Source organism: Babylonia areolata, chromosome 30 (assembly GCF_041734735.1).
Source record: "Babylonia areolata isolate BAREFJ2019XMU chromosome 30, ASM4173473v1, whole genome shotgun sequence".
NCBI lineage: Eukaryota > Metazoa > Mollusca > Gastropoda > Neogastropoda > Buccinidae > Babylonia > Babylonia areolata.
The window spans coordinates 25,343,875-25,356,374 of NC_134905.1; the positions used below are offsets into that span (position 1 = coordinate 25,343,875).

Consider the following 12,500-nt stretch of genomic DNA (forward strand, 5'->3'; position numbering starts at 1 on the left):
AGTTCGCATGCTGCGTATTTCTCATCAGTTATTCGGTGTCTGGAATTTCCCTTTCAATGTTTCGTCACCTCAGGAGGAAGGTGGCAGAATGGTTAAGACGCTCAGCTGTCAATACAGAGAGTCCGTGAGGGTGAGGGTTCGAATCCCGCTCTCGCCCTTTCTCCCAAGTTTGACTGGAAAATCAAACTGGGTGTCTTGTCTTTCGGTTGAGACGATAAACCGAGGTCCCATGTGCAGCACGCGCTTGGCGCACTGAAAAAGAACCCATGGCAACGACAGTGTTGTCCTCTGGCAAAATTATGTAAAACAAGAAATCCACTCTGATAGGTAAACAAATACATAACAATGCACTCAAGACCTGTTAGGTTATGCTGCGGGTCAGGAATCTGCCTAGCAGATGTGGTGTAGCGTGTATGGATTTTGCCCGAACGCAGTGACACCTCCTTGAGAAATTGAAACTGAAACTGAAACGTCACATAACAGGGTCGTTCGGCCAGGGCCTGGAACGAAGAGGGTAGCATGGTGAATGGTGTGGAGGTTAACTACAACCCTGACAGTAACCTGCTGTCTGTGTCCGTCACCGGAACTTCGCTCAATATCACCTTCCAGCCTGTTGACAGGACGGTCGATAAGCAGCCCAGAAGACCTGGACTTGTTATACAGGTGAGTTCAACAGATCAGGTGTCTTCATGTCTGACTTGTAAAACAGGTGAGTTCAACAGATCAGGTGTCTTCATGTCTGACTTGTAAAACAGGTGAGTTCAACAGATCAGGTGTCTTCATGGCTGACTTGTTATACAGGTGAGTTCAACAGATCAGGTGTCTTCATGGCTGACTTGTTATACAGGTGAGTTCAACAGATCAGGTGTCTCCATGTCTGACTTGTTCTACAGGTGAGTTCAACAGATCAGGTGTCTTCATGTCTGACTTGTTCTACAGGTGAGTTCAACAGATCTGGTGTCTTCATGGCTGACTTGTTATACAGGTGAGTTCAACAGATCTGGTGTCTTCATGTCTGACTTGTTATACAGGTGAGTTCAACAGATCAGGTGTCTTCATGGCTGACTTGTTATACAGGTGAGTTCAACAGATCAGGTGTCTCTGTGTCTGACTTGTTCTACAGGTGAGTTCAACAGATCAGGTGTCTCTGTGTCTGACTTGTTCTACAGGTGAGTTCAATAGATCAGGTGTCTTCATGTCTGACTTGTTATACAGGTGAGTTCAACAGATCAGGTGTCTTCATGTCTGACTTGTTATACAGGTGAGTTCAATAGATCAGGTGTCTTCATGGCTGACTTGTTATACAGGTGAGTTCAACAGATCAGGTGTCTTCATGGCTGACTTGTTATACAGGTGAGTTCAACAGATCAGGTGTCTTCATGGCTGACTTGTTATACAGGTGAGTTCAACAGATCAGGTGTCTTCATGTCTGACTTGTTATACAGGTGAGTTCAACAGATCAGGTGTCTTCATGTCTGACTTGTTATACAGGTGAGTTCAACAGATCAGGTGTCTTTATGGCTGACTTGTTATACAGGTGAGTTCAACAGATCAGGTGTCTTCATGTCTGACTTGTTCTACAGGTGAGTTCAACAGATCAGGTGTCTTCGTTGCTGACTTGTTCTACAGGTGAGTTCAACAGATCAGGTGTCTTCGTGTCTGACTTGTTCTACAGGTGATTACAAAATGACCCACCAGACAGTTGACATCACTGACAGAACTCTTCCAGAGAAACTGAACACATTCTACTCCAGGTTTGACAAAGCATTGTCTACTTCCGACGTGGTTGCACCCCAGAATCACTCCCACTCCTCCTTTCATAGTCCAAGAGAATGAAGTCAGACGCCTCGGTAACTTTGAGCCGAGAAAGGGAATATAATTATGACAGGTGTCTCACAGATTATGATAAAATGACACATCTGATTCATGGGGGACCGGTTATGATTGTCTTGTGGCCTGAACGGCTTCAGTGAGGTTTTACGCTGACAACTGCCTCGGTAGATCTGACGAAGGAAGAAATGACTAAGGGAGGGGAGAGAAGCGGAAGGGCGACCTGTGTCTGGTTTCACACTTCCGGCAATGCCCTATTCTAGCGTCCTAAATTCTTGGACCTATTTAAACGATTAATTTCCAGCGTTTTGCAATGGAGGCACATGAGAAATGACATGCTGCGTGTAATCGACCCTTCTTCTCAAGAATCAGGCATAATACGACGTGATGTGACCAGTAACATGAACCCACACAGACACTTGTCGTCTCAAGCCGCCATGCTTTTTGTTTCCCTTTTCATGGTTTGCGGAGCCAAAAGCGGAAAGAGCAAGATGGCGGCATGTTAGTTTAATGATTGAATCCGCATCAAATTGAGCAAAATAAGCCTCAAAATAGAGTCGAAACCACTGACAATGGGTTACAACATCTACTGATGGCAATATCGTTTCGTCTGTGCACGAACATTACCGGTAAAATAGGTTCCTGAATTTAGGACGCTAAAATAGGACTTGCTCCACTTCATCCTACCGCCTCTGTGGGGAAGGTGTCGTGGGGAGATGAAGCTGGCGATCTGCAGCGAGACTGGAGGCCTGGATTAGCCTGGAGCCATAATACCTACTCTTCCCTGAAGACCTTGTACTGTCCAGCTCTCCCTAGAGTTTCTTATCACCTGTCTATGTAAGCCATAAAGCCAAACCATGCTGTGTCCCCTATAATCTCTGTCAGAAAATGGTGGAGGCAAGAGGTCTGAATCTAAGATAGAGTAGGTGGGTAGATGTTTTATCTGGTTGGGTTTGTTTTTCAGTAATAAAACTGAGTTTGTCCTGCTTCATTTTCTCAGAGGGATTTAAAAAAAAAAAAAAAAAAGCTGGTGCAGGTGTTTATGAAAAAAGAAAAGTTTAACTTATATTGCTTAAAAAAACACACACAAAAAAACAAAAAAACAAAAAACAAAAAAACAACAACAACCAAACCCCAACACCTAACAATGCAGTGGTTGTTTCAACCACGAATTGTTTAAAAGGCATTTATGTTTGAGTTCCTGAAATGCAGCTGCTATCTTAGCCACTTGTATCATGAAAAATTTTTTTTAATGCTCTCTGTCTCTGTCTCTCTCTCTGCCTTTCTCTCTCTTCCTTCTGTTTTTCTTATCATGGGTTACAGGCAGGTAAAAACCTTCTTCCACCAGGCGACGTCAAGTTCCCCAACACGCTGTGCTCCATGAAGAAAAAACCCAACTTTGAGAAGCTGATCAATGACGGGGGATGGGACGACATCGTGCAACTCATGATGGCCACTGTTTTTCAGCAGAACGTGCCAGCGTTTCTGTGAGTATCACGTGCCTTGTGAATGACAGCTCCGGGTTTAAGGTCTTTGAAGAGCCGTTACTTACTTTGGGGGGGTGGGAGGTGGGAGGTAGTTTTTGATACTTTGTGCTAACGTTTTTACACGTATGTGTTACCTAGAGGATAGGTAACATCCTGCAGTCAGTGGTATCTAATGTCCTGCAGTTGATGGTATGTAAAATCCTGCAGTCAATGGTATCTAATATCCTGCAGTTGATGGTATGTAAAATCCTGCAATTGATGGTATTTAATATCCTGCAGTCAATGGTATCTAATATCCTGCAGTTGATGGTATGTAAAATCCTGCAGTTGATGGTGTGTAAAATCCTGCAGTTGATGTTATCTAATATCCTGCAGTTGATGGTATCTAACATCCTGCAGTTGATGGTATGTAAAATCCTGCAGTTGATGGTATGTAAAATCCTGCAGTCGATGGTATCTAATATCCTGCAGTCATGGTATCTAATGTCCTGCAGTCAGTGGCATCTGATATCCTGCAGTCAGTGGTATCTAATGTCCTGCAGTCAGTGGTATCTAATATCCTGCAGTCAATGTACCTAATATCCTGCAGTCGATGGTACCTAATATCCTGCAGTCAGTGGTATCTAATGTCCTGCAGTCAGTGGTATCTAATATCCTGCAGTCAGTGGTATCTAATGTCCTGCAGTCAGTGGTATCTAATGTCCTGCAGTCAGTGGCATCTAATATCCTGCAGTCAGTGGTATCCAATATCCTGCAGTCAGTGGTATCTAATATCCTGCAGTCAGTGGTATCTAATGTCCTGCAGTCAGTGGTATCTAATGTCCTGCAGTCAGTGGTATCTAATGTCCTGCAGTCAATGGTATCCAATATCCTGCAGTCAGTGGTATCTAATATCCTGCAGTCAGTGGTATCTAATGTCCTGCAGTCAGTGGTATCTAATGTCCTGCAGTCAATGGTATCTAATGTCCTGCAGTCAGTGGCATCTAATATCCTGCAGTCAATGGTATCTAATGTCCTGCAGTCAATGGTATCCAATATCCTGCAGTCAGTGGTATCCAATATCCTGCAGTCGATGGTATCTAATATCCTGCAGTCAGTGGCATCTAATATCCTGCAGTCAGTGGTATCTAATGTCCTGCAGTCAATGTACCTAATGTCCTGCAGTCAATGGTATCTAATGTCCTGCAGTCAGTGGTATCTAATGTCCTGCAGTCAGTGGTACCTAATATCCTGCAGTCAATGTACCTAATATCCTGCAGTCAGTGGTATCTAATATCCTGCAGTCAATGGTATCTAATATCCTGCAGTCAATGGTATCTAATGTCCTGCAGTCAGTGGTATCTAATGTCCTGCAGTCAGTGGTATCTAATGTCCTGCAGTCAGTGGCAGTCAGTGGTATCCAATATCCTGCAGTCAGTGGTATCTAATATTCTGCAGTCAGTGGTATCTAATATCCTGCAGTCAGTGGTATCTAATATCCTGCAGTCAATGGTATCTAATGTCCTTCAGTCAATATTATCCAATATCCTGCAGTCAGTGGCATCTGATATCCTGCAGTCAGTGGCATCTGATATCCTGCAGTCAGTGGTATCTAATATCCTGCAGTCAGTGGTATCTAATGTCCTGCAGTCAGAGGTACCTAATATCCTGCAGTCAATGTATCTAGTATTCTGCAGTCAGTGGTATCTAATATCCTGCAGTCAGTGGTATCTAATGTCCTGCAGTCAGTGGCATCTAATGTCCTGCAGTCAGTGGTACCTAATATCCTGCAGTCAGTGGCATCTGATATCCTGCAGTCAGTGGCATCTAATATCCTGCAGTCAGTGGTATCCAATATCCTGCAGTCAGAGGTACCTAATATCCTGCAGTCAGTGGCATCTAATATCCTGCAGTCAGTGGCATCTAATATCCTGCAGTCAGTGGTATCTAATATCCTGCAGTCAGTGGCATCTGATATCCTGCAGTCAGTGGCATCTAATATCCTGCAGTCAGTGGTATCCAATATCCTGCAGTCAGAGGTACCTAATATCCTGCAGTCAATGTACCTAATATCCTGCAGTCAGTGGTATCCAATATCCTGCAGTCAATGTACCTAATATCCTGCAGTCAGTGGTATCTAATGTCCTGCAGTCAGTGGTATCTAATGTCCTGCAGTCAATGGTATCTAATGTCCTGCAGTCAGTGGTATCTAATATCATGCAGTCGATAGTGTCTAATATCCTGCAGTCAGTGGTATCTAATATCCTGCAGTCAGTGGTATCCAATATCCTGCAGTCAGTGTACCTAATATCCTGCAGTCAGTGGTATCCAATATCCTGCAGTCAGTGGTATCTAATATCCTGCAGTCAGTGGTATCCAATATCCTGCAGTCAGTGGTATCCAATATCCTGCAGTCAGTGGTATCTAATGTCCTGCAGTCAGTGGTATCTAATGTCCTGCAGTCAGTGGCAGTCAGTGGTATCTAATGTCCTGCAGTCAATGTACCTAATATCCTGCAGTCAGTGGTATCCAATATCCTGCAGTCAATGGTACCTAATATCCTGCAGTCAGTGGTATCTAATATCCTGCAGTCAGTGGTATCTAATATCCTGCAGTCAGTGGTACCTAATATCCTGCAGTCCATGTACCTAATATCCTGCAGTCAGTGGTATCTAATGTCCTGCAGTCAGTGTCAGTCAGTGGTATCTAATGTCCTGCAGTCAGTGGTATCTAATATCCTGCAGTCAATGTACCTAATATCCTGCAGTCAGTGGTATCTAATGTCCTGCAGTCAGTGGTATCTAATGTCCTGCAGTCAGTGGCATCTAATATCCTGCAGTCAATGGTATCTAATGTCCTGCAGTCAATGGTATCCAATATCCTGCAGTCAGTGGTATCCAATATCCTGCAGTCGATGGTACCTAATATCCTGCAGTCAGTGGCATCTAATATCCTGCAGTCAGTGGTATCTAATGTCCTGCAGTCAATGTACCTAATGTCCTGCAGTCAATGGTATCTAATGTCCTGCAGTCAGTGGTATCTAATGTCCTGCAGTCAGTGGTACCTAATATCCTGCAGTCAATGTACCTAATATCCTGCAGTCAGTGGTATCCAATATCCTGCAGTCAGTGGTATCTAATGTCCTGCAGTGAATGGTATCTAATATCCTGCAGTCAATGGTATCTAATGTCCTGCAGTCAGTGGTATCTAATGTCCTGCAGTCAGTGGTATCTAATGTCCTGCAGTCATGGTATCTAATGTCCTGCAGTCAATGGTATCTAATGTCCTGCAGTCATGGTATCTAATGTCCTGCAGTCAGTGGTATCTAATGTCCTGCAGTCAATGGTATCCAATATCCTGCAGTCAGTGGTATCTAATGTCCTGCAGTCAGTGGCAGTCAGTGGTATCCAATATCCTGCAGTCAGTGGTATCTAATATTCTGCAGTCAGTGGTATCTAATATCCTGCAGTCAGTGGTATCTAATGTCCTGCAGTCAATGGTATCTAATGTCCTGCAGTCAGTGGCATCTAATATCCTGCAGTCAATGGCATCTAATATCCTGCAGTCAATGGTATCTAATGTCCTGCAGCCAATGGTATCTAATATCCTGCAGTCAGTGGTATCTAATATCATGCAGTCGATAGTGTCTAATATCCTGCAGTCAGTGGTATCCAATATCCTGCAGTCAATGGTATCTAATATCCTGCAGTCAATGGTATCTAATATCCTGCAGTCAGTGGTTTCTAATGTCCTGCAGTCAGTGGTATCTAATACCCTGCAGTCAGTGGTATCTAATGTCCTACAGTCAGTGGTATCTAATGTCCTGCAGTCAATGGTATCTAATATCCTGCAGTCAGTGGTATCTAATACCCTGCAGTCAGTGGTATCTAATACCCTGCAGTCAGTGGTATCTAATACCCTGCAGTCAGTGGTATCTAATACCCTGCAGTCAGTGGTATCTAATATCCTGCAGTCAATGGTATCTAATGTCCTGCAGTCAATGGTATCTAATATCCTGCAGTCAGTGGCATCTAATATCCTGCAGTCAATGGTATCTAATATCCTGCAGTCAATGGTATCTAATGTCCTGCAGTCAATGGTATCCAATGTCCTGCAGTCATTGGCATCTAATATCATGCAGTCGATAGTGTCTAATATCCTGCAGTCAGTGGTATCCAATATCCTGCAGTCATTGGCATCTAATATCATGCAGTCGATGGTATCTAATATCCTGCAGTCAGTAGTATCTAATATCCTGCAGTCGATGGAATCTGATATATCCTTCAGCCGCTTTTGCAATAGACGGTAGGCCTATCTGATATACTGCAGTCAGTGGTATCTAATGTCCTGTAGTCGCTTTTAGAATGGATTGTAGGCGTATCTGATATATTGCAGCTGATGGTGTCTAATACCATGTAGTCGAGGGTATGATACTGATGTCAGTTTTTGAAGGGAGTGTATCTAACACTTTAATAACGGTAACCACTACCATCCCCACTACTACTACTACTACTACTACAACTATACGTCACTGCCGCTTTACTAACTGTGCTAGGTGAATTTGAAAAGCAAAGGGGCACAGTGGAGCCATTAAAAATATATCGAAAGAGACGACCTTGACCTTTAAAACGATGTGTGATTCGACCGGTCGATTCCAAGATATTCGGGAGGGCAAGCTTGTCAAAGCTGATCGATTTTGCGAAGCCATAGGCGATCAGAATGATGGGTTAGGTATTTCAAGCACACTTTTAAGGCAAAAGAAGTCACAATTATGCCTTGATACTTCAATATGAGATAAACGAAAGCCTAAAGTTTACTATGAAGTCAAAATCTGAAAATCGACAACCTGACCCCCCACCCACCTAAAATCGCCGCTAGCAGCAAAGTTGGTCAGGTGCAAAGCGACTCATTCCGTGATGGAGGGTCACATTTTTCTTTTCCAGAGAGGAAGATGTGATGTGCTCCAACACTCGCAGGGCTTTTGAAGAGTGCTCGGTGGAAGGGAGGAATGACGCCATTAGGAACTGCTCCCCCCTTCTGCTTCCATCGCATGGGTATCCCAGCAACAGCAACGACAACCTCGCCCAAAACTTCGCGCTCTGCTTCGCTCCCTTCTGCGGCCCAGAGAACCAGAACCAGAACCAGAATCAGAACCAAAACCAGAATCAGAATCAGAACCAAAACCAGAACCAGAATCAGAACCAAAACCAGAACCAGAATCAGAACCAAAACCAGAATCAGAATCAGAACCAGAACCAGAACCAGAATCAGCCCTGAGAAACGATCCTTCATGTTTGTTCTAAAGGGTTCACAATAAAGTAAAGGGCCACTTGTGGGAACTTGCTCCGTTTTTGTTCTCTGGGGCATGGTGAAATGAGGGTGGATTTTTTTTTTCTTTATTTTCGGAAATAAAGCGGTGTGGATAGCCAATACAATGAGCACCACTTATATAGTAACATAGGTGTTTTCTTATATGCACTTCCAGGTTTGTTTTTTTTTTTTTAATTTGTTTTAAATGAAAAATCACAGCTGTTGTTAGATTAGGAAAAAAAACCCAACAAAAAACAAAAACAAAAACATAAAAGCACTGTCAAATTTCGGTTTAAACGTTGCAGTTTTTTTTTTTTTTTTTTTTCCAACCGAAATTTTCAACCTGTTCACATGTTTGAAACATCCAGGCACGTGTTCAGTAGGGTGTGTGTGGGTGGGGGGGGGGGGGGGGGGCAAGGGGGGTAGGGCTTTCTCATGTGCACCTCCAGGGATTTTTTTTTCACAATTAAAATCCACGGCTGTCGTTTAAACCAACAAAACCAAAACTGAATAACTGTCGCATTTCGCCTGAAACTTTTCCTTTCTCCAACGCACTTTTCAAGCTGTTCACATGCCTGAAATATCCAGTCACGTGTTCAACAGGAGTGGGGGTGGAGGGGGGGGGGGGGGCAGTGGTAAAACCCATTCTGAGACATCAGCAATGACGGAAAGAAGAAGGCACTGAGTCAATCAATAATTAACCCCAGCTACACAAGTGGACAGCAACCAGCTACACACCACCACCCCTGTCCTGCAGTGCCACAGATCAACACTTGAGAACCTGGAGGACTGGATTTATGAAGTCATTAAATCACGGACACACCCCCCCCTCCCCTCCCCTCCCAGTGTGAAGCTGATGCCCTTCTCTATGACAGGAGAAACGAATAGTGAACCCCACACAGACTGCACGACTTGAATCATCTCTCGCTTCTTGGTCATAGAATTAGTTCATTTTATGAAAAAACGGAGCCTGCATTTCTTCAGTGGCCCTCAACCTTTTTGGTGAAGTCTTGTAGAGTTCACAGCCAAACAAGCCGTGACGTCATCAACCCACGGGGATCGTCTTTTATCAGCTGGTGTTCGGATGAATCCTTCGTTTGATCAGCGACACTTGAGAGAAGGCTATTTGGTTTATCTCCTCTTGTTGTCACGTTGTAGGTAATAAACGGAACATATCAGACAGCACAACGGTGTGTGACGAGTGTTGAGATTTGTTTGTGTGTGTGTGTGTGTGTGTGTGTGTGTGTGTGTGTGTGTGTGTGTGTGTGTGTGTGTGTTTCGTGGCACCAGCTCCAAAAAGGACGTTCATGTATTTTCCCATACAAAGGTAGCAACCAGGAGATAAAGAACATGTATAGTATCTGTGTTCGAAATTTTGTTTTATCAATCTATGCGCATGAAGATGAGAAACAGCAAACATAATTCAATATCTAATGTACACAGCCAAATCCTATCTGAACTGGAGCATACAGAAGATTATACGTGCTGGTATGCACGAAGTGTAAGACAAAAGACTCGAGACTTGACTCAAAAACTCCATTGCTCAAGGATTTTTTTTTTTTTTTTTTTGCATTGCCTAGTGTTCCAGTCACGTTTTGTCTCATGATCTAAAGTATTCTGTTGCACACATAAAATGTGATAGTGATGCCACATCAATGGTGATCGTCTGTTACCACCACCCATGATAGCGATCAATTATTACCATTTCCACCACCCAGGATCGTAATTAAAACTGTTACCACCACCCTGGTGGGCAGTTAAAACTGTTACCACACCGCAATTAGAACTATGACCACCACCCAAGATCGCAATTAAAACTATTACCACCACCCATAATCAAAATATATTACCACCACCCATGATCGCAATTGATCATACCTATTTCCACTACCCACAATCGTAAATAGAACTATTTACCGCCACACAGAATTCGTTAATTAAATCTGACCAAGAACCCAAAATCGTTAATCGTTAATTAAAAGCCTATCACCACCCAGAACCGTATTAAGACCATTACCACCACCACCCATCATAAATATTTCCACCACCCACGATCGCAATTGATAATCATAACTATTACCACCACCCAGGATCACAAACTGAAACATGTGCAGGGTCCACTCAAGCAGTCCAAACAGAGATGGATTTATTTACAACAAATAAGCAAAAGGCCTGATTATGGGAGACAAGGACAAAGCGGAGACAAGGACAAAGCGGAGACGGGGGGAAAGGGATGGGGGCTAAACAGAGAGAGGATAGGCCACGCAGGGACGAGGACAGGAAACCAAAAGACTACAGAACCAGACAGACACAAGTGGATTACAGATAGGGGGAGAGACGGTGTGTCAAAGTTCTCAATACTATTACCATTTCGTTAGTAACTTTAGTTTTGTTGTGGCAGATTCGCCATTCGCCTAACTGTCTCTTTTAATTTGTCATTCCCACAAATCCATGGATAACTTGACACATTACTTCTTGCTACATCGCAAGTTGAAGTAACACAACGCATGCATGCACTTCGGTTGACAATTTTTTTTTAAAAGTTTAAATATAATCGATGAGAAAGAACACACGTGCTTGTCCAGTACAGTTTGTCTTTATAAGGCTTATTTGCCCACACACACACACGCACGCACGCATGCACGCACGTACTCACGCACACACGCTCGTGAGGTCGACGAACAGAGTTGCGCCCCCTAACAACACTCCTTGTACGAAGACGCCCCCCCCCCCCCACCCCTCCCCCGAACCCTCCTGTCCGCCCCAAACTCGTGAAAGCAAAAATCCGATATATCCTGTTTCCGAAACAGAGCCTGCGGCGTTTATAAAATGATCTTATGCTATTTTTATTCCAGGACTGGTTAAGTGGGACACTCACTTACTTCAGCTATTGTCTGAAGCACACACACACACACACACAAAACCCCTAGACAGTGACATCAGTTTGTGTGTGAGAGGAAGGTGGCAGAATGGTTAAGACGCTGGTCTGTCACTGGCAACAGAGTCCGTGAGGGCGTGGGTTCAAATCCCACTCACGCCCTTTCTCTAAACTTGGACTGGAAAATCAAACTGGGCGTTTTGTCTTCTTCTTCTTCTGCGTTCACTCGTATGTACACGAGTGGGCTTTTACGTGTATGACCGTTTTTACCCCGCCATGTAGGCAGCCATACTCCGTTTTCGGGGGTGTGCATGCTGGATATGTTCTTGTTTCCATAACCCACCGAACGCTGACATGGTTTACAGGATCTTTAACGTGCGTATTTGATCTTCTGCTTGCATATACACACGAAGGGGGTTCAGGCACTAGCAGGTCTGTACATATGTTGACCTGGGAGATCGTTTAGTCATTCGAATGAGACCAGTATAAACTCGGCACTTGGCGCACTGAAAAAGAACCCACGGCAACGAGACTCAGGCTGTGTTGTCCTCTGGCCAAATTCAGCACAAGAAATGCCGCGCTTTTGATAGGTAGATAAACATGTATGCATGCACTCAAAGCCTTACTATGCGCGCGGTTAGGTTACGGCTGTTCGTTAGGAAGCATCTGCCTAGCCGAGATGTGGTGTAGCGTATATGGATTTTTCCTGACACAGTGATGCCTCGTTAAGAAACTGAAACTGAAACAAACTATGGCTGAAAACAGCCATGACTGCAAGAGTGGCTAGAGAGCCAGTAGGGGGAGCTGGGGGTGGGGGTGGGGGGGGGGGCGGCTGAAGTTGCTGTGTCATGTTGATGTGCAGTTCATGTCATGTATCGTCTCCCAGGGCTATGGATGTAAAGTCGATGAAGAAGGCCCGCTCTTGCTGTCTCTATCTCTGTCTCTGTCTCTCTCTGTATCGCTCTGTCTGTCTGTCTGTCTGTGTCTCTCTCCCTCTATCTCTTTCCGTCTCTCTC

General features: G+C 44.2%; 1 protein-coding gene across 28 annotated transcripts in view; it reads left to right on the forward strand.

Moving 5' to 3' along the window:
• Positions 1-9,794, forward strand: part of LOC143275441 (uncharacterized) — a 30,825-nt gene extending 21,031 nt beyond the window's left edge. For all 28 annotated transcript variants that reach the window (XM_076579550.1, XM_076579540.1, XM_076579541.1 and 25 more), the window contains 3 exons: positions 484-663; positions 3,154-3,317; positions 8,240-9,794. In XM_076579550.1, coding sequence (XP_076435665.1) covers positions 484-663; positions 3,154-3,317; positions 8,240-8,573 — 678 coding nt within the window. In that variant the 3' untranslated portion in view covers positions 8,574-9,794. The remainder of the gene's footprint in view (positions 1-483; positions 664-3,153; positions 3,318-8,239) is intronic.
• Positions 9,795-12,500: the final 2,706 nt, after the last annotated feature.